Source organism: Syzygium oleosum, unplaced genomic scaffold, assembly GCF_021117445.2.
Source record: "Syzygium oleosum isolate NSW1041296 unplaced genomic scaffold, Sole_v2.1 Sole_v2.10, whole genome shotgun sequence".
Lineage (NCBI taxonomy): Eukaryota > Viridiplantae > Streptophyta > Magnoliopsida > Myrtales > Myrtaceae > Syzygium > Syzygium oleosum.
Genome location: NW_026607494.1, coordinates 2163977 through 2186798, shown reverse-complemented (window position 1 = coordinate 2186798; position 22822 = coordinate 2163977). Strand labels below are relative to the sequence as shown.

Genomic DNA, 22822 nt, shown 5'->3' with positions numbered 1-22822 from the left:
TCATCTCCCGTGATAATAATATCATCCACATAGACAATCAAGAATAATTTGCCTTTCCTTGACTGTCTATAAAAGAAAGAGTGATCATTGTCACATCTAGACAGTCCAAAAGAAAGTACAGCTTCAGAAAATCTTCCAAATCATGCCCGAGGAGACTGCTTCAAACCATACAAAGATCTTTTTAATTTGCAAACCATTCCTCCAGACTCCCCCTGAGCAACAAACGCTGGAGGTTGCTCCATATAAACTTCTTCATGTAGAGTACCGTGCAAAAAGGCATTCTTAACATCAAGCTAAAATAAAGGCCAATGATAGGTGGCAGCAAGAGATATCAAAATACGAACAGAAGTAAGCTTGGCAACAGGAGAGAAAGTATCCAGATAGTCAATCCCATACATCTGAGCATACCCTTTCGCAACAAGTCTCGCTTTTAAGCGAGCAAGAGAACCATCGGGATTAACTTTGACAGCATACACCCATCTACAACCAATAGCAGTTTTGCCTGAAGGAAGAGGTACCAAGTCCCAAGTTTGATTTACCTGTAGAGCTTTTAACTCTTCTTCCATTGCTGTCCTCCACCCAGAAATTTGTAATGCCTCAGATACAGACTTGGGAATAGGATATTGGTCAACAGTAGATAAAAATGATCGAAAAGAAGGAGACACAGAAGAGTATGAAATAAAATTTGCGATAGAATGTTGTGTACAGGCACGTGTACCTTTGCGATGAGCTATTGGAAGATCAAGATCTGACACATGAGGAGAATCGACTAATGGTGGATCTGGCACGGAAGATGACGCAGTCGTGACAAGAGGAAGGGGGGGAGTATGAACCCGAGGACACCGAGTATAAACCTATAGAGGAGGTGGTTCCTGTGTAGACGCAGGTGAAATAGCTGGAGTAGTTGACCGAATTGTAGTCACATGTAATTCTTCATCCAACTCAGACACAGAAATTGGAACATCATGATATGGAGTGGATTCGAAGAATGAGACATCAGCACTTATGAAGTATCTGTTCAGTAAGGGAGAATAACAATGATAACCCTTTTGAGTACGGAAGTAACCAAGAAACATACACTTGATAGCCTTGGGATCAAGTTTGGATACTCCAGGTCGATGATCATGAACAAAACAGACACAACCAAATACACGAGTTGGTAAGGCAAATAGTGGCTAATTTGGAAACAAAGTAGAAAATGGAATACCACCTCGTAGAACAGAGGAAGGCATGCGATTAATGAGATAGCATGCAGTCAAAACAGCATCAGACCAAAAGACTTTAGAGACTTTCATCTCAAATAACATAGATCTAGTAACTTCCAACAAATGTCTATTCTTTCTCTCAGCAACACCATTCTGCTGTGGTGTATCAGGACATGAAGATTCATGAATCATACCATGCTGTGTCATAAAATCAGAAAAAGGTGCAGAAAAGTACTCCTTAGCGTTATCAGAACGCAACACTTTAACATGCACACCAGACTGAGTAAAGATTTCAGATATAAATGCGCGAAATATAGAAAACAACTCAGAATGATTTTTCATTAGATATAACCAAGTAACTCTGGAATAGTCATCAACAAAAGTAACGAAATATCTAAAACCCAACTTGGAAGTCACATGACATGGACCCCAAACATCTGAATGAACTAACAAAAATGGAGACTCTGTTCGTTTAATGACTCGAGACGGATAACTAACACGATGTAATTTGCCAAGTTGGCATGACTCACACTCTAAACTAGAAATAGATTTAAAACTGGAATTCAATCTCTGAAGACTGTGTAGAGAAGGATGACCAAGACGACAATGGATCTTATGTAGAGAAGTAACACCAGAACATGCAAAGGAAGTTGAGTCTTCGAGCACATACAGTCCCCCTTCCTCACGTCCTTTACCAATTGTCCTCTTCGTAGCCAGATCCTGGAAGATACAAGAATCAGGATAGAATGTTACTGAACACTGAAAGGTTTTAGTTAACTTACTGACTGACATGAGATTAAAAGGAAATTGTGGAAGATAAAGCACTGAGGTCAAAGGCAATGAAGGAGTTGGATGAACTGTGCCAACTCCCTTAACATGTGTAGATGAACCATTAGCTAAAGTAACGGTGGACGATGATGGAGTAAGAGAGGAAAATATATCTGAAAGACCTGACATGTGATCAGATGCCCCTGAATCAATGACCCAAGGGTGAGAACTAGCTGAAACGCATGCGGTAGCATTACACGTGCGGACTAGAGTAGCAAGTGGAAGACGAAGTAGGTAGTGAAATCTGAGACTGGTTGTACCGTGCAAATTCCTCATCAGACATAACCACTACATTGCCTTGTGAAGGCTGTGGTAGGGACAAAGAGTCAGTGCCAGATGCAGCATTTGCAAACTGTTGTTGCTGTGTCTCGGTCTACCATGTAACTTGTAGCAAAATTTCTGAATATGGCCAGGTTTTCCACAATAATGACAAGTTCGAATAGTCCCTGAGCTCTCAGCAGTAGTTTGGGACGATCCATAAAGCTGCCTTTGTCCTTGGCCTCTTCCTATTCCTGTACTTCGACCACCACGGCCACCACGACCATTATACCCTCCACGATTTCCTTCGTCACCCCTACCTCCACCAGTTCGATATTGAGAAACAAGAGCTGAATTATCAACCACAGTTGTGGTGCTCTAAGAAGAACCATGGGATGCTCGAAGAACTCGAGCATATGTATCCCTAAGTGACGCAATAGTCTCTCCTCCAAGAATCTGAGACCTAACAGTATCATAGGCTGGAGCAAGACCTCCTAGAAAATTCATTACAGCCAACTGTTCTCTTTGGAGTCGCATTTGTTCAGCATTAGAAGAAATAGGAAGGAGAGCATTCAATTCTTCATACATTCTATTAAAATCAGCAAAGTATTGATCAATAGAACGCCCTTTGCTCTCAGATCGGTGAAATTCCTGTGATAGTTCATATATCCTAGAAATATTGTTCTGGCCAGAATACAATACATCTAAGTACTCCCACAAGTCCTTGACTGTATCAATATGAGTTACCAAGTCTACAATATTGCTCTCCATGGAGTTCAAAAGCTGACCCATAAGACGTGCATCAATAACATCCCAATTTGCATCATTAGTAGGTTTAGTTTCAGTCAAGTGCATATGCTGATTTCTACCCGTCAAAACAAACTTAACAATCTTTTTCCATTGTTGAAAATTGGTAATACCCTCAAGCTTCTTGTCAGTAATTCGAGAAGATGAAGAGGAAATTACCTCAGTCGTCACGGTATCACTCTTTCCAGAACTACCATCAATTTTACTCGGATCATCCATCCTTAACAATTTAATAATCCACAAGAGCCCCAAATAATTAACTCCAAAATCTCCAAAATTCACCTAATCAGCATCGCATAAGTTCCGAAAAATTCAGAAACATTCCACAAACACATCCATATCTCGAATAAAGCGCTACCTACATCATTACCAAGCCTAATCAACAAATAACGCCTCAAAATTCCTGCTGTGAAGCTCAGTAACCATCAAGCCGCCAAAAAAATCAAACCTGTGGATCCTAACCGAGAGACATGGGTGCTGAATCTGGCTCACTGACAATGGACGATGCCTCACTGATGCTGGACGACCTCTCTACAAGATTCCACGACGATGGACAGCACTGGATTTGGACTTGCTGGCCTCGGTGACATTGGGTGACGTCTCTACATGGGTCGCTGGGTCTTGCTAACTCTAGATCTGGCCTTGCCGGGCCTAGGTGACGTCAGGCGACGCCCTGGCAAGGCTCGCCGGCCTAGATGACGCCCCGGCAAGGCTCGCCGGGCCTGGGCAACAGGAGATCTAAAGATTCCAGTGAGAAGAGGGTTGATTGAAGGGGGTTGGTTGGTGGTCGACGGTGGATGGTTCACAGCGGCAACTGGGGGTAGACGGTGGTAAGCGGTTGTTTAGGGTTTAGAATTTTTGTTGCTCTGATACCATGTTAGAGAGGAAAAGTTGATTTATTATTCAGCAAAATAACATATTTATACAATGGTAACCCAATAAACCCTAAGAGTTCTAAAGACCACTTTACCCTTGATACTTCTAACATATAGAAAATAACCGTTGAAAACAAAAACTTACAGGTGCAATGAGTTGCTTACAGAAAAATTATTAATTTACCAATGTAAGATTATTTACAAGTTAGTAAGGCTGCGAATGAATCTCATTCTGTTTCAGAAATCAATTTCTGATCAAAAATTGATTTTTATATTTCTGTTCATAGATGAGTTTCTGAGCACAATAACGCGTTTGATAACGACGCAAAATTTCTGTTTTCGAAACAAAATTTTGTTTGATAACGGCACAAAATTTTTTTCTCTCGAGTGGCCGGCAAGTAGATGGCAGGTGGATGGCGGCGGAGGATGGCGGACGGTAGACGGTGGCAGCGAGAGGCGAGCGGCGGGGGGAGGCGGCGGCGGCGGACGAGGATGCAGCCAATGCGAAAGATGGCAGCCGGTGACGGGAGAAGGACAGCGGCGAGAGGACGGCGGCCGGCAGTGGGAGACGGTGGCCAGCGGGGGGGAGACGGGTGGCGGCGGGAGGAAGGCGGCCGACGACGGGAGCGGTGGCTGGTGGACTGTAGGCAGCGGCCCACAGCGGCCGGCGGTGGGAGGCAGGAAGAGGGCGACCGGTGGCGGGAGACGGTGGCCGGTGGACGGCAGCCGGCGGTGGGAGACAGCGAATGGCGGGCGGCAACGACAGGAGGGCAGCCGGCAGCAAGGGACGGTGGCCGATGGATGGCGGCCGATGGACAGTAGTCGGCGGCGGGAGATGTCGAATGGCGAGGGGCGGGCGGCGACAAGAAGAGGGCGGCCGACGGCGGGAGAAGGTGGCCGGTAAACGACGAGCGGCAACCCACGGCTGTCGGCGGTGGGAGACGGGCGGCAGCGGGAGGAGGGCGGCCGGCGACGGGAGACGGTGGCCAGCGGGAGGAGGTGGGCAAGAGCGGGAGGCGGGCAGTCGATGGTGAGAGACGGTGTTCGGTGGACGGCGGGTGCCGGCCCACGGTGGCCGGCGGTGGGAGGCCGGCGGCTGGCAACGAGAGACGGTGGCCAGCGGTGGAAGGCGGGTGGCAATTGGAGGCGGGCAGCGACAGGAGGAGGGCAGCCGGCAGCGGGAAACGATAACCGGTGGACGACTGGCGGTGGCCCATGGCAGCCGGCGGTGGGAGGCAAGCGATGGCTAGAGGCGGCTAGCAAGAGGAGGGTGACCGACGGCAGGAGACAGTGGTCGACGTTAGGAGGCGAGCGGTGGTAGGAGGAAGGCGGCCGACAGCGGGAGAAGGTAGCCGGTAGACGGCGGGTCGCAGCCCACAGTGGCCGGCGGCGGGAGACGGCGAATGGCGAGAGGCGGGCGGTGACGGGAGGAGGACGGCCGGCCGGCAGTGGGAGACGATGGCTGGTGGACAGTGGGCGGCGGTCCATGACGGCCGGTTAGGGGAGGCAGGCGGCGGCAGGAGGAGGGTGGCCAGCAGCGGAAGATGGGGGTGGGAGGCAGGCGGCGGTGGCAGGAGGAGAGCAGCTAGCAGCGGAAGACGGTGGTCGATGGACGACGGGCGACGGGCGGCGGCGGGAGACAATGAATGGCGGGAGGCGGCGACCGGCAAGTGGACGGGGATGGGCAGCAGGTGGGTGACCGATTAGTAGAAAGAGTGAGCGATGAGAAAAAATTTAATTTCTTATTTCTGTTCCAGAAATAGAAAATAGAAAATTTTAACTTCTGATTTTTCTTCCAAACCTATTTCTGAAACAAAAATTTATTCAAGAAATAGAAAATGAAATTGCATTACCAAACGGATTTCTGTTCCAAACATATTTCTAGAACAGAAATAGAGAAAAAGAATGGTTATCATTTGCAGCCTAAGTTACCAACAACGTAAGAAATTTATTCTTTCAAAACAATATCGAAATTTAGTGCGTAAATGATAACCATTCTGTTTCTGGAATAAATTTCTGGCAAGAAATAGATTTTTTCTATTCCCTACACGAGTTTATGAATAGAAATACGCGTTTAATAACGCCTTGATTTCTCTTCTCGGAACAAAAATTTATTTGATAACGATACAATATTTCTCCTTCCCGCGCTCTTTTTCATTCATCGACGGGCGGCAGGCGGGGGGTGGCGGCGGCATGTGGCGGGAGGCAAAGGCGAGCGATGAGAAGAGTTTCTATTTCTCTTTTTGTTCCAAAAACAGAAAAGTAGAAAATTCTTACTTCTCATTTTCGTTCCAAATTTATTTCTAGACTAAAAATTTGTTCCAAAAATAGAATAATGACATTGCATTACCAAACGGATTTTTGTTCTAAACCTGTTTCCGTGAAAAGAAAAATAGAAAAATAAAGAAATATAATGGTTATCATGTGCACTCTTAATATCTATAAATGAAATAAGTTACTATAGCAAATTACAAATAATTTGAGGAATTTACTAACACAAAATTCAATAGTAAATTATCGAACGTTTTTTCAAAAAAAAATCATTGGAAATAGAACCTTCCCATTTAAATTAGTAAGGTACCTAGCAATTTACCAAATTTTCAAGTCAATAGTAAGTTATCATACTGTTAAGCAATTTTCCATTAGTAATTTTCTCACTTGGTTGGCACGCTGCTTTCCCAAAAGCGACCGCGGGTAAGTTACTAAGGCTCCATTTGATCTACGGAAAATGAATAATTTAGAAAATATTTTCCTAAAATGATCGCTTGTATGACTTGAAATAATTAGTCAATGAAGAATATTTGCATTATAAATTACAATTTATATCTAAATATTTTTATAGACAATGAAAATATTTTTCATTCGTTCATTTTTATGAAAATGTTTTCTAAATCATATTTTTTCGAAACAAACATATCTTAATTCCCCATAAGTTATCATGTTGTTTAGAAATTTTTCTATTGGTAATAAAATCTTACTACTAAAGTTAGCAACTTACATATTTACTTAATCTTAGCTGTACAAATTGTAAATTACCACTAAAATTAATAACTCACTAACATAATTGCGTTTCAAAGTATTTAAATCCCCACCAAAGTGGAATTTAACATGTAATTACTTTTAATTTAGTAATAAAAAGTTATCACTAGAGGTGAACGATTTTCGGTCCAGTCTGATCCCACTCAAGAATCAGGAATCGGACTGGAAGGTCTGGTTTCCAATTTCTAGAACCAAGGATCGGACTTCCTTGTCTTGGAATCTGATTCCCAGACAGTCCAATAGAACCGGTTGATTTACAAATAATTCCCGTGCATAAGAACAAAATTTTAGTGCTGATTTAGTGCTGCTTTGGCAGAGATCCTTTTGGCATGATGCTTTAATATCTATAATGATTAACGAATTTCTGTTCCAAATCTATTCCCGTCCAATGATGATTTAGTGCTGCTTTGGCTGAGATCCTTTCAGCATGATCATATTTCAGCATTTTCTACGTCATTTGGGAATCCATGAAGCTAAAAAAGTCTTCGATGCACCAAATAAGCACAAAGGGAGCAAAAGTTTTGCTCTCAAATAAAAGCACAAGGAATATGCGAGATTAACAAAAGCACATAGCACGTGTGAGAAGGTAAGGGAAATAAATAAATAAATAATCATCGATCCGATTCCCCTCGAAACGGGGGACCAGACCAAAAATCACCAATTTCAATTTCATGGAACCGGGAACTAGACCGACGCTCTCGAGAACCGCCCATAACAGGCTGGTCTAATCCGGTCCGGGCGATTCCCGGTTCGGTCAATTGTGTTACTCACCCCTAATTATTACCAAAGTAATCAATTTACCGTCAAACTGGCGACGTCAAAGTAATAGTAACTTGTTAAGCTTCTTGCAAATTTACTATTCAAAACTAAATTTAAGCACTACAAATAAATAGTTAGGGATGAAATTAACAACTTACCAACATAGGTCCACCTTTAAGGTGGTAACTAATTCACGATGGTAACACTTAAAGGTCGTCAATATCAGTTTTCTACTAGGATTTTATAGTTGTAAAATTGTTATTTTGTCGGTAAGTGAAAAACGGTTAACCAATTCTACGGGTAAAGTATGCAAGCAATTCGGAATCTACTATCAAAAAATTGCATCCACTTGTAAAACACGCATGTATTTTTTAAATCTAAGTGGGTAATTCAATATGGTAAATCGATTATTATATCATAATGTTATAAATGTTGATCCTCCTAAAATCCTAAACGATGTCAGTAAGCCACTAAGAATTTATAGAAGTAAAATAGTTATTTTTTTCGTAGGTACAACCATTAACCGACACCACTGGTAATGTATGTAAGCAACTCTTAACATACTGGCAAAAAAAAAACACAGACCTGTAAATTTTAAATAAATTGATAATCTACTCGAAATGTTAAGGATGGGAAAATTGTTGTTTCACGGGTAACGTACTAACAAGTGACCAGACTAATATGTTGTCAATGACTTTTTACTTAGCAACGTTATGTTTCAAATTTACTATCCGTTTTTAAAATTTACCCTACCCAAAACAAATTGGCTTACACACCAACTCCCGCTCCTTTAGCATAGGAGGCTCCAAAAGAGTACATCTCATCTCAAGTTCATCATATTCAGCGTGACCACGAAGGAATTATATGTTAGATGTCATATTTTGTACGTCATTACATATAGGTTAGTTTTCATATAATGAAGAAAAAACCGACAAAAAAAAATACATTTAGTGGAATCTGTGCTAAATAGAAATCATATTAGGATTGATGATGTGATTTTCTAACTAACATTGCAGATGTTTACGTTATTCTGAGGTAAATATATTCTCCATATCTTGCAATTTATTTAATACTTTGATTATTTGGTGTTAATTTGATGATTTGTGTACCCATATGATCGCTTAACATTTTAGGAGATAATAAAATTAATACAAGCCGTATGCTAAAATATTTTCATGAAAAGAAAAGGTACCGAAATGGCGTTAGAGTAATTTAGCGTAATCAAATTCTCGTACTCATAATCTCTGATTTGTAGAAATAAAGTATATTTTTTGATACTTTATTTGGACTTCTAATCGACCTTTAGTGATGAATCCCGATTGAAAATAATTTTCATATTAAGAATTTGAATCATAAGTTGCGAATTAGTATAAACTTGGGAGAGCCTAAGTTAAGTCTAGACTTAATAATTTATTAGCCGAACTTATAGGTGGTGCACCCTGAGATAAGGTAGCAACGCTAACAAAATAAAATAAATATAACTTGATGAGGTTTTCATGACATGACATGTACCTCTTCTCTTTTTCCTTTTCCTTTTCTTTCCCTTTGCCTCTCTCTCTCTCTTGCTTTTCTTTTTCTCTTGGATGTCCACCTTTTTTTTTTTTTTAACTAAACAGCTTTTTGAGTCAAAAGGTCAAAAAGCACAAATATCACGGCTCAAAATATTTAAAAGTGTCCTTAACTTTCTTTTGTGGAATTGGCCCCTAAATTATGTACTTTCTTCTTTCAGTTGGACCTTTCATCAAATTTTTGGATGCAACTGACAAGGGTCGCGACCTCGGCTAGTTCGGTCGCGTCTTGCACCCGCTCACGATTTTCTTATATAACACAGGGATGAGATGTTATCTGGGTCAGCTAGGCCTGAATTTGGTGATGGATGTCAAAGCCTGAGCATGGGCGGTGACGCCTCAAGTGTTGCCATCGTTCCTTCGACCTTAAGGTACGATTTTTCTCTTTATCTTTTGTTGGTTTTTTTATTATTAAAATTTTTTTTTGGGTAAGGAATTTATTATTAAAGTTAATACCACGAAAAAATCCTAAATTGGTACACTTGTGACAAATTTACCCCAAATTAATTTTCTGATCACTAAAAACCCCACACTGGTACACCTGTGACAAATTTACCATCCGTTAATTTCCGTTAAATTAACTATAAAAATGCTTAGTTAAATGACAAGTGACAGTTTACGGATGTACCAATTTGAGATTTTAGGTGTACTAGCTTGTTATTATTTTTGTATTAATTAAATTTAATAGATGGTAAATTTATCATAAATGTACAAGTTTGAGGTTTTTGGTGGTCAAAAAATTAGTTTGAGGTAAATTTATCACAAATGTATCAATTTAAATTTTTTGATAGTCAAAAAATTAGTTTAGAGTAAATTTGTCACGGAGATATCAGTTTGGAATTTTTCATGATATTAATCTTTATTATTATAAAGCTTAAAAAAACAATTTTTCTTAATTTTTCTGGAGTGACCTATATGAACACTTAACACTCCTGCCCCTCACTTTTCCCTCCAACTCTCTCTCTCTCTCTCTCTCTCTCTCTCTCTCTCTCCTTCCTCCTCCTTTTTCGTTCTCTCTCTAGCTGCTTTTTTACCGTGGTCGATCACGACTTTGCAAGTCTCTGCATCCATGGCTATGATGACTCGTCCACCTTTGGATGTAATCAACCCTCTTTCCATCTCCATCTCCATCTCTGTGCTAAATATCAGTTACTAATCTACACGTTGATGGTCGCTGTGGTTTCTACCGCTACTTTTCACTGTTGCTGGTTCTTTGATACTGGTCATCTCGCTCTGCGACTCGTAGAATTTGAGTTTCTTCTTCTTCTTTTTTTGAAGAGTTTTTCTTCTCTTTTGACGCGGGTGGCCTTCTGAAATGAGCTTCAGTTGCGCGATTTCTTTGGGTTTTGATTATTAGTTTGATCGGGTTTTGGTTGGGAGGAAGCTAACTGCTTTAGATGCTGATTGCGTTACAGCAAGAGGACGAAGATATGCTGGTTCCATATTTGCTTCTCGATGTTGATGCGCTATATGCATGGTTCAACCCCTGATCAGGACCGACCGATTACTACATTGTAGCTTTGCCTGAAAAGGACAGTGGCAAGAGACTTTGGTCCGTACCCGGAGGCCTTAACGTCAAGTCTTTCGAATCGTATTCGACAACGAGTTTCAATTTCAAATGTTCGCGTTTGATAAATTGGCGATTAAAAAAATAGCGAATATATATACCCATCTTCCTTTCCTGAAGCGTATCTTTATGATTGATTTGAATCGTGCACTTTCGAGCATATTTTGAACACAATTTCGAATACTAAAAAGTTATCAATTGCTTGATTTGGTTGTAAAATGAGATAATGAATGAATACAGATGCTAGGATGGATATTAATCGTAGCTTGCATAGTTTCCCATGAACTTATGTTATGCAATATACTTGAAAACATGGAATGTAGGAGACACCTAAATGTAGATTCCTTAAGTTGTAGTATGATCACAACTTCATATACTGTCCACAGGCGAATCTTCATTTTTACCCAAACAATCTAGTTGTTACCGCAATCTTGGAGTTATTCCCCTTCATGTTGGGTGAAGACTACTAAGTAGAACTCATCACGTCTCAGTAGCACATCGTTTGAGACTCCCATTTTCAGGGTTAAATTTGATGATGAATGGGTGACAAAAGAATATACACAGAGGGCTTTGGAAGAACAGTATGGGGGAGAGGAGGAGGTGATATATTACACTGATTATCAAATTGATTCTTTGCCTGACTTGTGATGAACTTATATGTCTCTTATTTATTTTCTTTCAGTGGCCGCAGACCAATCCTGGTTTCAACAACTCTCCCTTCAAATCTACAAAATACTTGAATGCATACATGCTTGTATGACGTGACAGTGACAAGGACAAAATCATTTGTCACTTTGATGAGAAGGATATTGCAGAACATTTAAGGGTAAAATACTTTCTTGAATAATGCTACTCCTATTCTCCTTTATGTGTCCATGAAGCTGGGAACGTATTGAGTTGGACTTATGTTCTTATTGTCTTTAGATGAGTTTGATGAAGGAACAAGAAGAGAAGGAGGAACAGAGAAAGTACAGAGCACAAGCCTATCTTCATACTATAATAAAGGTGTATACTCAGAAGTAGCATTGGCCTTTTGTTAATATTATATCTAAAGCAACAGCTTATTATTGTAGGTTGCGCGAGAAGAGGATCTTGTTGACCAGATTGGAAAAGATATATACTTTGATCTTGTGGACCATGAAAAAGTCCGAAGTTTTCGCATTCAGAAGCAAATGCCGTTTACTCTTTTCAAGGTATCCTTACACTTTTCATGACTTTAGCTAATGACTAATTCGAGCTTCACCCCAGTATAGTTAGGTCTTTGAGTCTCTTTCTCGTTAGTTTTTTCTGATTCAATAACATTGCCGGTTTCTACAAACCCTTGAATGCATCTATTCTGTTCCGGCTACAATTCTTCTCTAATCTAGCCTTGTTTTTCGCACTTTTGTTGTCTTTACTTCTTCGACTATGTCAGTGCTGATTCAGGAATCCATCTTGACTGTCATCTGCTCTTGAAAGAATTTCTGTGTGCGATACTTTCTCTTTTTTTTGTTAATTGTGTAATTGCTTTTCATTGTATTTTTGTACTTCATATCTTCAATTTACCATAATAAATCTTTGAATAGCTGAAAATCGTTATACTCTGGTAAATAAACCATGCTTCAAAGAGCTTTCGGAATACCTGACTTCTAACTTGGTGTCTTCTGATTTTGGTACTGGGATAGTAGCTATATTATGATATTGCGTTATGCTAATTTAAATATGGCAGTAAAAACAACAAAGATTTTTGTTTAGTGTGTCAGCCATGTGGACATTGCTGTGTCATTTGGATCCTATCAAGTAATATGAATAGTCAGATATATTGATTGATGCATGTAACTGATTTTCTGGTAACTCATAGGAGGAAGTTGCCAGAGAGTTCGGTGTCCCTGTGCAATGTCAGCGTTTCTGGTTTTGGGCAAAGAGGCAAAACAATACTTACCGTCCAAATCGGCCTCTGACACCCCAGGAGGAAGCACAACCAGTAATAACATTTTACTGCCGAATCCCATTCTCCAATTCCATGGATTAATTTATGTGATTGGGGAGGTTCTTTTATTTCTAAGATCGTTAAGGTCACTTTCCTTAATGGAAGTTATGAGTTCTCTCTAAACTCTGCTTTACAATATCTACTATCTTCCATATAAACTTATTCCTCATGGACGTAAGGTCAGAAAGTATCAAATATTACTCCATGGCCTTTACCTTGTTTGTGTGGAAATTGGGATGCTAGGTAGGCAGGTCATGTCATGCACTCAAAGTCTTCAGTAGATATTTTACTTTCTTGACGACAGATTGATTAGGCCGTTAGCGATGGTGGTGTAAGGAAAACTGCTGTCATCTTTGATTTTTTTTTAATTGGCCTAGGCTCATCATAAGAATGAGGACCAACTGGAGTATATAGAATGAGTAATTGCTTCTCATGTATGTTTGATCATCTAATGATTGTGATAACCTTTGACATAGGTTGGACAGTTAAGGGAGATATCGAACAAGGCTTACAATGCGAAGTTAAAGCTGTTCTTGGAAGTTGACCTTGGACTGGTAATGATTTATAGTCATTGGCCATGCATATATGTGTTTGGCATGCGATGCTGAGGTGGCTTTGGAAGGTACCATATTTTTGTAGCTTTTGCTATGGTCTAAATGACAGTGCATGATATTGCAGGATCAGGTTCCCGTTTCACCACCCGAAAAATCTGAAGAAGATATCTTGCTATTCTTCAAACTTTACAACCCTGAGAAAGGAGAACTGCGGTAGTTTGCATTTCCGTATATAAAATTTTCCTGTTTTCTTTGCACCTTTTTTCTTCATCTTATATGAGAATTACCACCATGATACCAGATATGTAGGTAGGCTCTTTGTGAAGAGTTATGGTAGACCAATTGAAATTTTGCCAATATTAAACGAGATGGCAGGCTTCAATCAAGATGAAGAATTAGAACTATTTGAGGTTTGTTCCTTCCCTTCCCTTGGAGAAAGAGGAAGCCTGCATTTGAAAATACTTCCTTGGGGACTAAATACTTCAATTTCATACAAGTTGGTTGAATATTTGCAGAGAAGTTAAATTTATGAACTGTTTTCACAAAAATAATAACAAGCAGCTTTTACTCTCCACTTTTAAAATCTAGGTTTTGTGGTAAAAGATAAAAGTCGTCATAGTTTCAACTATATAAGGTCTGTCATAATCCTTGGCAAAGCAAATTTAATGCCCTCATTTCATGTTGGTGTTATCCCCAGGAGATAAAGTTTGAGCCTTGTGTCATGTGTTGGTATCTTGACAAGAAGACATCATTTCGAATGAGTCAGGTATAAATTGGCTTATTGCGTCTCGTTAAAGCTCATGTTTCGCACATTTTCTTCGAATGAGTACTCTATTTCTCTTCTCAGATTATAGATGGGGACATCATTTGCTTTCAAAAAGCTCGAATAGACAATGAAAATGAATTTCGTTACCCAAATGTTCCTTCTTTCTTGGAGTATGTGCATAACCGCCAGGTACCACCAGCCCTCATTTGTTTACTACAATCACTTGAGTTTTTGTGAGTTGCTTCTTTACTTGTGTATCTGGTGTCTGGAGGTGTGTTTCTTAGTCTTCAGCATGCAGTTGAACTCCTCTTTCTTTCCCGAGCTCTTTGCTGGACATTGTTTTGGCCATATGACATGCAGAAACTAATTTATTAAGATTAACACAATAACCTCAGGATTAAGAAACATCTTTCAAAGCATTCTCTCTATGCCACAACTTATAGGGACTAGTTCATTGCTATGAGGAGTGTGTTAATGGACCTGTCAACTTCTAGGAAAGAGCCATACCATCATCCATGAATTCACTTAGCATTAGATGATACTATTTGATATTTGCAAAGGCTATCCGTGGTAAAAAGGCATAAGGATGGGCAAAGGGATTTATGCATTGTTTTTATAAATTTAAAGGAAATATGATGGGTTACAAGAGAAATTCTTTGGAGAATTCTATAGAGGAAAGGAGTACACATTGTTCACATACAATTATAAGAGGACGAGCATGGCAAAGTTTTGAGTTTAGTAAGGATACATCGATGATAAATCGAGGTTTATCCTATAGCCTAGGATAGATCGAAGTTTTCAGCTTTAAGCTCTTATACTTTCACTTTCAAGCTAATTGGGAATATTCAAGATGATACCCTTGGCATATGCATTTTCCTGATGATGTTTGTAAATGAAAGCTGAAATCAACCAGGAGTGTATACAAAGCTCACATTGTAATGGGAAACGTTGGAACATAAGGATTTGTTTAAGTCAGTCCAAAAAAGTAGTATATGTACTATGGAGTACAAGTTTAATAAAGGGCAGCAGGCCAAATGTCACAATGTAGGATGGAGAAATCATGGAGTTCTTACCCACAAAAAACAAGTGGGATGGAGAAAGTAGAGGAGTGTGTTCTTGGTTTTACGCGATAGTTGAATGCCACTTAAGCTTAAGTGAAATTTCTAATAAAGTAGGTAGTCAAACACTGACACGTGCTCAAAATGAGTATAGCGGATGTAAGAATCGTTATTGATTGTGTGAGCATTTAAGAAAAGCCATAATAAAGTTGTGGTGAATATGGCTTATTTCTGTACTTAACGCATTCGCTTTGGAAATTCAATGTGGACAAGGTGATATTGCCGTGCAAGCCATTTTATGCCTGGTTAAAATTCTTGTCAGTTGCTTGTCTTTCCATGTTGGGCATCGTGATTTATTTCCCAATTTGCAGAACTGTCATACCCATGAAAAGCCTGTTAAGATATACAACTAAGAGGAGCTGAGGATTTAACGGGACCTTACATATAAGGGACTACTAGATAATAATGAGGTGGAGGTTGAGTACGCTTGCTGCATCATAAGTGATGTCCCCGGTGACCATTGCAGGCTATACTATTCTTTTTACGGTGTCGATTGTACATGTAGGCTAAATTATTCTTTAATGCTCTCTTTGTGTTCCTTTCATGACCCGTATAAAATGGGGCATTTGTTTGTTTGGTTTTGATGTTAAAGAATCGTGATGTCTGCGATTTTTTCATTTGAATTTTTGGGAACTGCTGTGCGTCCTTCATTGTAAAGACTGATGACGAGTCATTTTTGTTTCAACTGATTGAATTATGGGGAAGCGCGCAATGGAAGGGCAAAGTTTCACTTTATGGAAATACACATGGAAGATTACCAACTTCACTAGCTTGACTCAAAAGAAGTACTACTCAGAAGTGTTCACGCTCAGCAACAATGCCTGGTAATCATTGTATTTGATTTTTGGCAATCACATTGATTGAAACGTGGCCTGTTCTTGTCTTTTCGTTTCCTTTAGTTGTTGATTTTCCTAAAAATTATCCGTTCTCTTGTATGGTACGGTTGATGTGAGCAGGCGAATACTCATCTTCCCCAAGGGGAACAATACAGAGCATTTGTCGATATACTTGGACGTCCATGATTCTGAGAGGCTACCATCCGGGTTGAGCAGAAACACCCATTTCAAATTGACTCTGATTGATCAGGACAATTATGGCAATTCTAGGATTAGGGGTATGTTGATTGCGACTCTAATTATGTCTGGTTTTTTCTGTCTGCTGTTGGAATCTAATTTTGAGATGTGGTATTTTGGGGGAATGAGAAACCTTATTTCATATCTGCTGCTGAAGTCCTCTTTCATGTCTTGTTAGAATTTAGGCACATATATGTCCTCGCAATTGATGGTATTAGTATTAATGAAGTTTGCACTCATAAATATGGTGCAATGGCAAATTTGTTTCATAACCTGAGAAATCTTGCTTATGGTAATATCTTACAAAATTGTGATTCATGTGAAATACATCCACCATCATTCATCTTACATGAAGTATTCCATTGTATTTGTGGTGTACATTGGCAAAGACCATGAAGTCTCTTTCAGAAAGAATACTGAAGGATTATTTGACTTCTCTTGTTGTACTAAGTATGACTTTAGGGAATCAAAGTGAGAGAAATACTCAATAGGTCATAGCACAACTGTCTATGGAGATGCCCACTTTATAGGTGAGATTAAGTCTCTTCTGTGAATACAATTTGTGCCGATTCCAACGGCACGTCCACTTGTATGCACTTCAAAGCATCTGAGGCGACTATGAATAGTTGGCTCTGAAAGTTCAGATGGAATGCATGAACATCTGGACAATTTAGAACCATTGGAAGGAGTGAAGATTCACCATGTCAATACTGTTTGTGGGACCAATTGCAGGACTTTAGGTACTATATTAAATGAACATAAAAGGATTTTCGTAATTTGGACTTTTTCCATTTCAGCTAAACCAGACCGAGTTTCTGATGAAGCAAACTGAGAGAGCATGTTTAGGCCTTGTTGTTGCAATGCTTTCTCGAAGCATGCTTTAACTTTGTTCTTGTGGTTCTGAAGTCCCATGTTTCTGATCCCAAACATAGTAATCTTTACATATATTGAACGTAATATAGTGATATTTAATCTGTTACCCCTTTTTATTGAAGTCCCATCTGAACAAAATGCAGAGACAGAACATAATTTCACTGCAAGAGAGAGTCTCTGGGGCTTCACATCCTTCATTCTATTGAGCGAAGTCCGCGACAACTGTAATGGGTATTTAGTGAACGACACTTTGATGGTTGTAGCTGAGATTTTGGGCCCCCAAGTCCCAGCTGAAAATACTTGGTTGGCTGAACCTCATGCAAATATTCCTCGGGTGACACCAACAGATACATTCGACACATATTTCTCAAATCTTGAGGAAATTATTAACGTCGCTGAGAGTTCTCCAGCCAGAGGAGGGTCGAAAGCGAGCAATCAAAAAGGTGCTCTTTCTACTTCTGAGGCTCCCACCTTGGAAGAAGTAGAGAAGGCTAAGCTGTCTCTGAAGGAGTGCCTTTCCGATATCTTCAAGCTAAATATAAAGACAGATTGGCTGAAGCAGTGTCGACGCTAAGCATAGCCAAAAGCGGGTTATCACGGCACCAGAAAAAGTCAGTCAAGGCCTTTTGGGCCAACTTTGACGAGTTCACGTCTGACTTTTTGACCTTCGAGCGGGACAATGTCGAATTCGAGTTGCAGAAGTTGCTGAAGGATCAAATGTGTGTGACATTGAAGAAGAATCATGAGACTCACATCTTGTATAGGCAGTTGTTGGGTGACCTGACGGAAGAGGAGGATGAGCTCAACATAAAACTTGAGGAAGTGAAGTCCAGAAGAGAAAAGCTCATTTCGGACTGGGAGATTTTGATGGTCGAGTCGGAAGAAGCAAAATCTGGGTACAAGGATCAAGAGCAAAAAGTAGCGGAGGCCGAGGAGAAGAAGAGAATAGCCGAGGAAAGAATGTCAAGATCAACCACTGCTTGGTCAAATCTGAAGACGCAGTTTGGTTGAAACCTTTTGGCTTGGATCAGAACCGGCTATATGTGGACACTGTCCAAATGGATTGCTCATGTGAATAGAACTCTCTTGGTGTGAAATCTCTTGCTACTAAGTGGTGTTTTTTTTTTTTTGGTCAGAACTGTTGAGTGGTTTGAGTGGTGAAATCCTGTGCCATTGAGAAACAGTCACCTTCTGATAATTTGTTGCAGGAGTTACCACGTCTGCTGTGCTTTTATACGCTTCGAATTTCACATTCTGTGGTTCTGTTTCGGTTAATTCATCAGAGGTTTGTAAGCCTATTGATGCTTCTGTGGTTTTCTCACTGAAGTTGAGACCTAGGATCTTCTTTTATCCATGTGCATGTACTGCAGAAAGATTTCCCGGATGATTTTGGACATCCACAATCTCTCCTACCACAATTATTTCACACTCATGTCCTCCTGATGCAAGTCACTGACATCACTTTCATTCAGAGAAGGGAAAATTCGAAATAAGGATTCGAAGTGCTCTTATTTTCTCAAATGGAGGCCTGAAGTGAATCATGTGTCAAATAACGGCCCGAAGTGTCCTCATTTTCTCAAATAAGGGTTTGAAGTGACCATCTCAGTCTCAAAAAAGGGCCTCACCTCACCGGAGTCAAGGGCATTTTCGTCCTTTAATTTTTTGATTTTTTTTCGTTTTTAGTTTTTTTCCATAAAAAAAAACTCAAAAATGAACAAAAAAAGCTAAAGTTTTAAAAAAAGAAACAAGGGGGAGGCCAACCCCGCCTGTGGCCGTTGCCCCATCGTCGGTGGGGCGGCGACCACAGGCAGGGAGGACTGGCTACCAGCTTTGCCCCCCGTTTTTTTTTAACTTTTTTTTAAATCTTAAATCTAATTTAACTAAAATTTATGTTAAAATTGTTTTTGGTCGAAAATGCCCTTGGCCGGCCGGAAAATTTGGCCGGCCGACGAGCCGGTGGGGTGAGGCCTCTATTTGAAACTATTATAGCCACTTGAGATCCTTATTTGAGAACATAAATTCACTTCAGGAACTTATTTGACACAAAGTCCACTTTAGGCCCTTATTTGAAAAAAATGAGAGCACTCGGGATCCTTATTTGAAATTTTCCCAATGAGGAGGGTAGATGAGAGCACTTGGGATCCTCATCTATATATATATAGTAAGCATTAGGGCTCACTAATTATGGAGAAGACTAAACTATCCTTTCAACACTCCCCCTCAAGTTGGGGCATAAACATCAAAGATCCCCAACTTGTTACACAAAGTAATCACTCTACTGCCTTGCAATGACTTAGTGAAAAAATCAGCAAGTTGGTCTTCAGTCCGTGTGTATTGAAGTGTTATTTCCTTGTTTTGAATCTTTTCTCGCACAAAATGGCAATCCACTTCAATATGCTTTGTGCGCTCATGAAAAACTGGATTTGAAGCGATATGCATAGCAGACTGGTTATCACAACACAGAACTGAGGGAGCTGAAGATGACATACTAAGTTCGGATAATAACATCCTCAACCAAATCAACTCACTAGTGACATGAGCCATGGCCCGATATTCCGCCTTAGCACTCGATTGAGACACCACATGTTGTTTCTTACTTTTCCAACTCACAAGATTGCCTCCCAAGAATACACAATAACTAGAAGTTGATCACCTATCAAAAGGACAACCAGCCCAATCAGCATCAGAGTAGCCAATAACATCAAGGTGTCCACGATTCTTGAACAATATCCCTTTACCTGGTGCTCCCTTCAAGTATTTAACTATACATAGCATTACCTCCCAATGTGTAGTACGAGGAGTACTCATAAATTGACTAACAGCACAACCGCAAAAGAGATATCTGGTCATGTAACAGTTAAATAATTGAACTTACCCACCAGTCTCCGATACTTACTTGGATCATGAAGTAATTCACCATGTTCTGCATCAAGCTTCACATTAGGATCCATTGGAGTATTAACAGGCTTCGCTCCAAGAAAATCAACCTCACTAAGAATATCCAGTACATATTTCCGTTGTGATAATGAGATACCATCACGTGAGTAGGCCACCTCAATGCCCAAGAAATATCGCAAACAACCCATATCTTTTATGCTAAACTTTGCCTGTAAAAACTGTTTCAATTTTTTTTATGCCAACAGAATCATTACCAGTAATGATAATATCATCCACATACACAACCAGGAGAACACACCCAGCAGGGGAAGTAGAGCTAAATACAGAATGATCTACAGTACAACGTTGCAAACCAAACCGAATAATTGCATCACTGAAACGACTAAACCAAGCACAAGGAGACTGTTTCAATCCATATAATGCCTTGCGTAGATGATAAACACTGATAGACTCCCCCCAAGCAACGAACCCCGAGGGTTGCTCCATATATACCTATTCTATCAAGTCCCCATGAAGAAAGGCATTCTTAAAATCAAGTTGGTGAAGAGTCCAACCATAATGGACAGCAAGAGAGATGAAAACACGAACGGAAGGTATCTTTGCTACAGGAGAGAATGTATCATCATAATCAACTCCATATGTCTGGATGTAACCTTTGGCAACTAGACGTGCCTTCAGACGCTCAACAGTGCCATCTGGTTGAAACTTCACTGTGAAAACCCAACGGCACCCCACAACCTGTTTCCCAGCAGGTAAGGATGTAAGTTGCCATATCCCATTATCCTGTAGTGCCTGTATTTCATCCTCCATAGCCTGTCGCCAACCTGGATGAGCAAGAGCATCTGCAACAGTACTTGGCATAGACACAGCAGATAAAGAAGCAACAAACGAGGAATATCTAGGAGAAATACAATCGTAGGATAAAAACCGAGAAAGAGGGTAATGAGTATGTGTATGACAAGACAAACCACTATAGGGAGTAAACCGAGGACTGGGTTGACCAACACAAGAACGTGTACCTTTGCGCAATGCAATGGGAATGTCAGTGGTAGAATCAGGCTTAGCAGCAACTGGTGGATAAGAAGACGGGACATTGACAGGTGGAGAATCATGCATATCCAATGCAGGCGGTGACTGTACTACCTCACGTTGAACAGATTGGTGCCGTTGATAGGTCTTGTCGGCGAACTGAAAACTAGGTGATGACGTTGATGACTCAGGCATACTCGCCAAGGGAATAGGCGGTAGTGGAGCCATAGTCGAAGATGGAACATCTTTAGAAAGACCTGCTGTAGAAGAGTAATATGACTGATCCTCGAAAAAGGTTACATCTATTGAGACATACAACCGCCGACTAACTGGACCATAACACTAATACCCTTTATGAGTTTGAGAATACCCAAGAAACACACACTTGTCAGCCAGTGGATCGAGTTTATCATGACCAGGAACAAGACGATGCACAAAACAGACACACCCAAATACACAAAGTGGTAAAGTAAAAAGTGGACTTGTAGGATGGATAGTGGAGAAAGGTATGCCCCCATGAAGCATTGAGGATGGAAGGCGATTTATGAGATAGCATGCTGTAAGAACAGCATGCCCCCAGTACATTTTGGGGAGGTTCATATGAAAAAGGAGGCAACGAGCCACATCCAGAAGATGACGATTTTTTCGTTCAGCCACCCCATTCTGTTGGGGGTATAGGGACAAGAAGTCTTATGCAAAATCCCATGAGATATAAGAAATGATTGAAAATCAGAGGAAACAGCCATGTATTCTTTGGCATTATTAGAACACAAACATTTAATAGAAACATGATATTGATTGAGAATTTCAAAGTAAAACATACGGAAACAAGAAAAAACTTAAGTTCGATCTTTTATTAAATATAACCACGTCATTCGGGAATAATCATCCACGAATGTAACAAAATATTTATAATCAGACATATCACTGACATGACACGGTCCCCAAACATCAAAATGGATCAACTCAAAAGGACTTGATACACGACACTAGACACGAGAAGGAAACGACACCCAATGGTGTTTGCCAAATTGGCAAGCATCACACTGGATATGACTCATAGATTCTAAAACAGGTGAAAAATGACGAAGAATGTCAGGTGGCGGATGACCCATATGACAATGCATCTTAAATAAGTCGGAAGCAGTTTTCTTCTGAGCAGCCGCAGCAATGAGGTCTTTGTTCAGGTAGTACAGCCCATTGGACTCATGTCCGCCACCAATCATCCGTCCGGTCCTCATATCCTGAAAGACGTAACGAGTGGAAGTAAACGTTACAGAACAATTCAAATCTCTAGTAAGAGAACTAACAGAGAGCAAGTTATATAGAAAAGCTGGCAAATGGTAAACAGATGAAAGAGTAAGAGAGGGACCCAAGGTTGCCTTCCCTTGACTAGTGATATGGGATTGTGAACCATCAGCAAGTGTCACGGAACTAGGTGACATAGAAGTAATATCAGACAACAACTTAGAATTACCGGTCATATGATTGTGGCACCAGAGTCTACGACCCAGGAAGTGGGTGCATAAGAGAGTAAACAAGATGGACTACCTGAAGAAGGCTGTGCCAAAGTAGCAGTAGAAGCAGAGGAATCCACCACCTGGTTGTGACGCACTAAGAACTCGTACTCGACGCA

General features: G+C 40.4%; 1 protein-coding gene and 1 pseudogene across 1 annotated transcript; one reads left to right on the top strand and one right to left on the bottom strand.

Annotated features, from left to right (window-relative positions):
- Positions 1-4064: 4064 nt before the first annotated feature.
- On the bottom strand, positions 4065-5461 carry LOC130139079 (extensin-1-like). The gene is made up of 2 exons (XM_056315310.1): positions 4409-5461; positions 4065-4079 (listed from the first exon to the last, which is right to left on the bottom strand). The coding sequence occupies exons 1-2, from the start codon at positions 5459-5461 to the stop codon at positions 4065-4067; spliced, it is 1068 nt and encodes a 355-aa protein (XP_056171285.1).
- A 4874-nt stretch (positions 5462-10335) lies between these two features.
- LOC115667957 (ubiquitin C-terminal hydrolase 12-like) lies at positions 10336-18534 on the top strand (annotated as a pseudogene).
- Positions 18535-22822: the final 4288 nt, after the last annotated feature.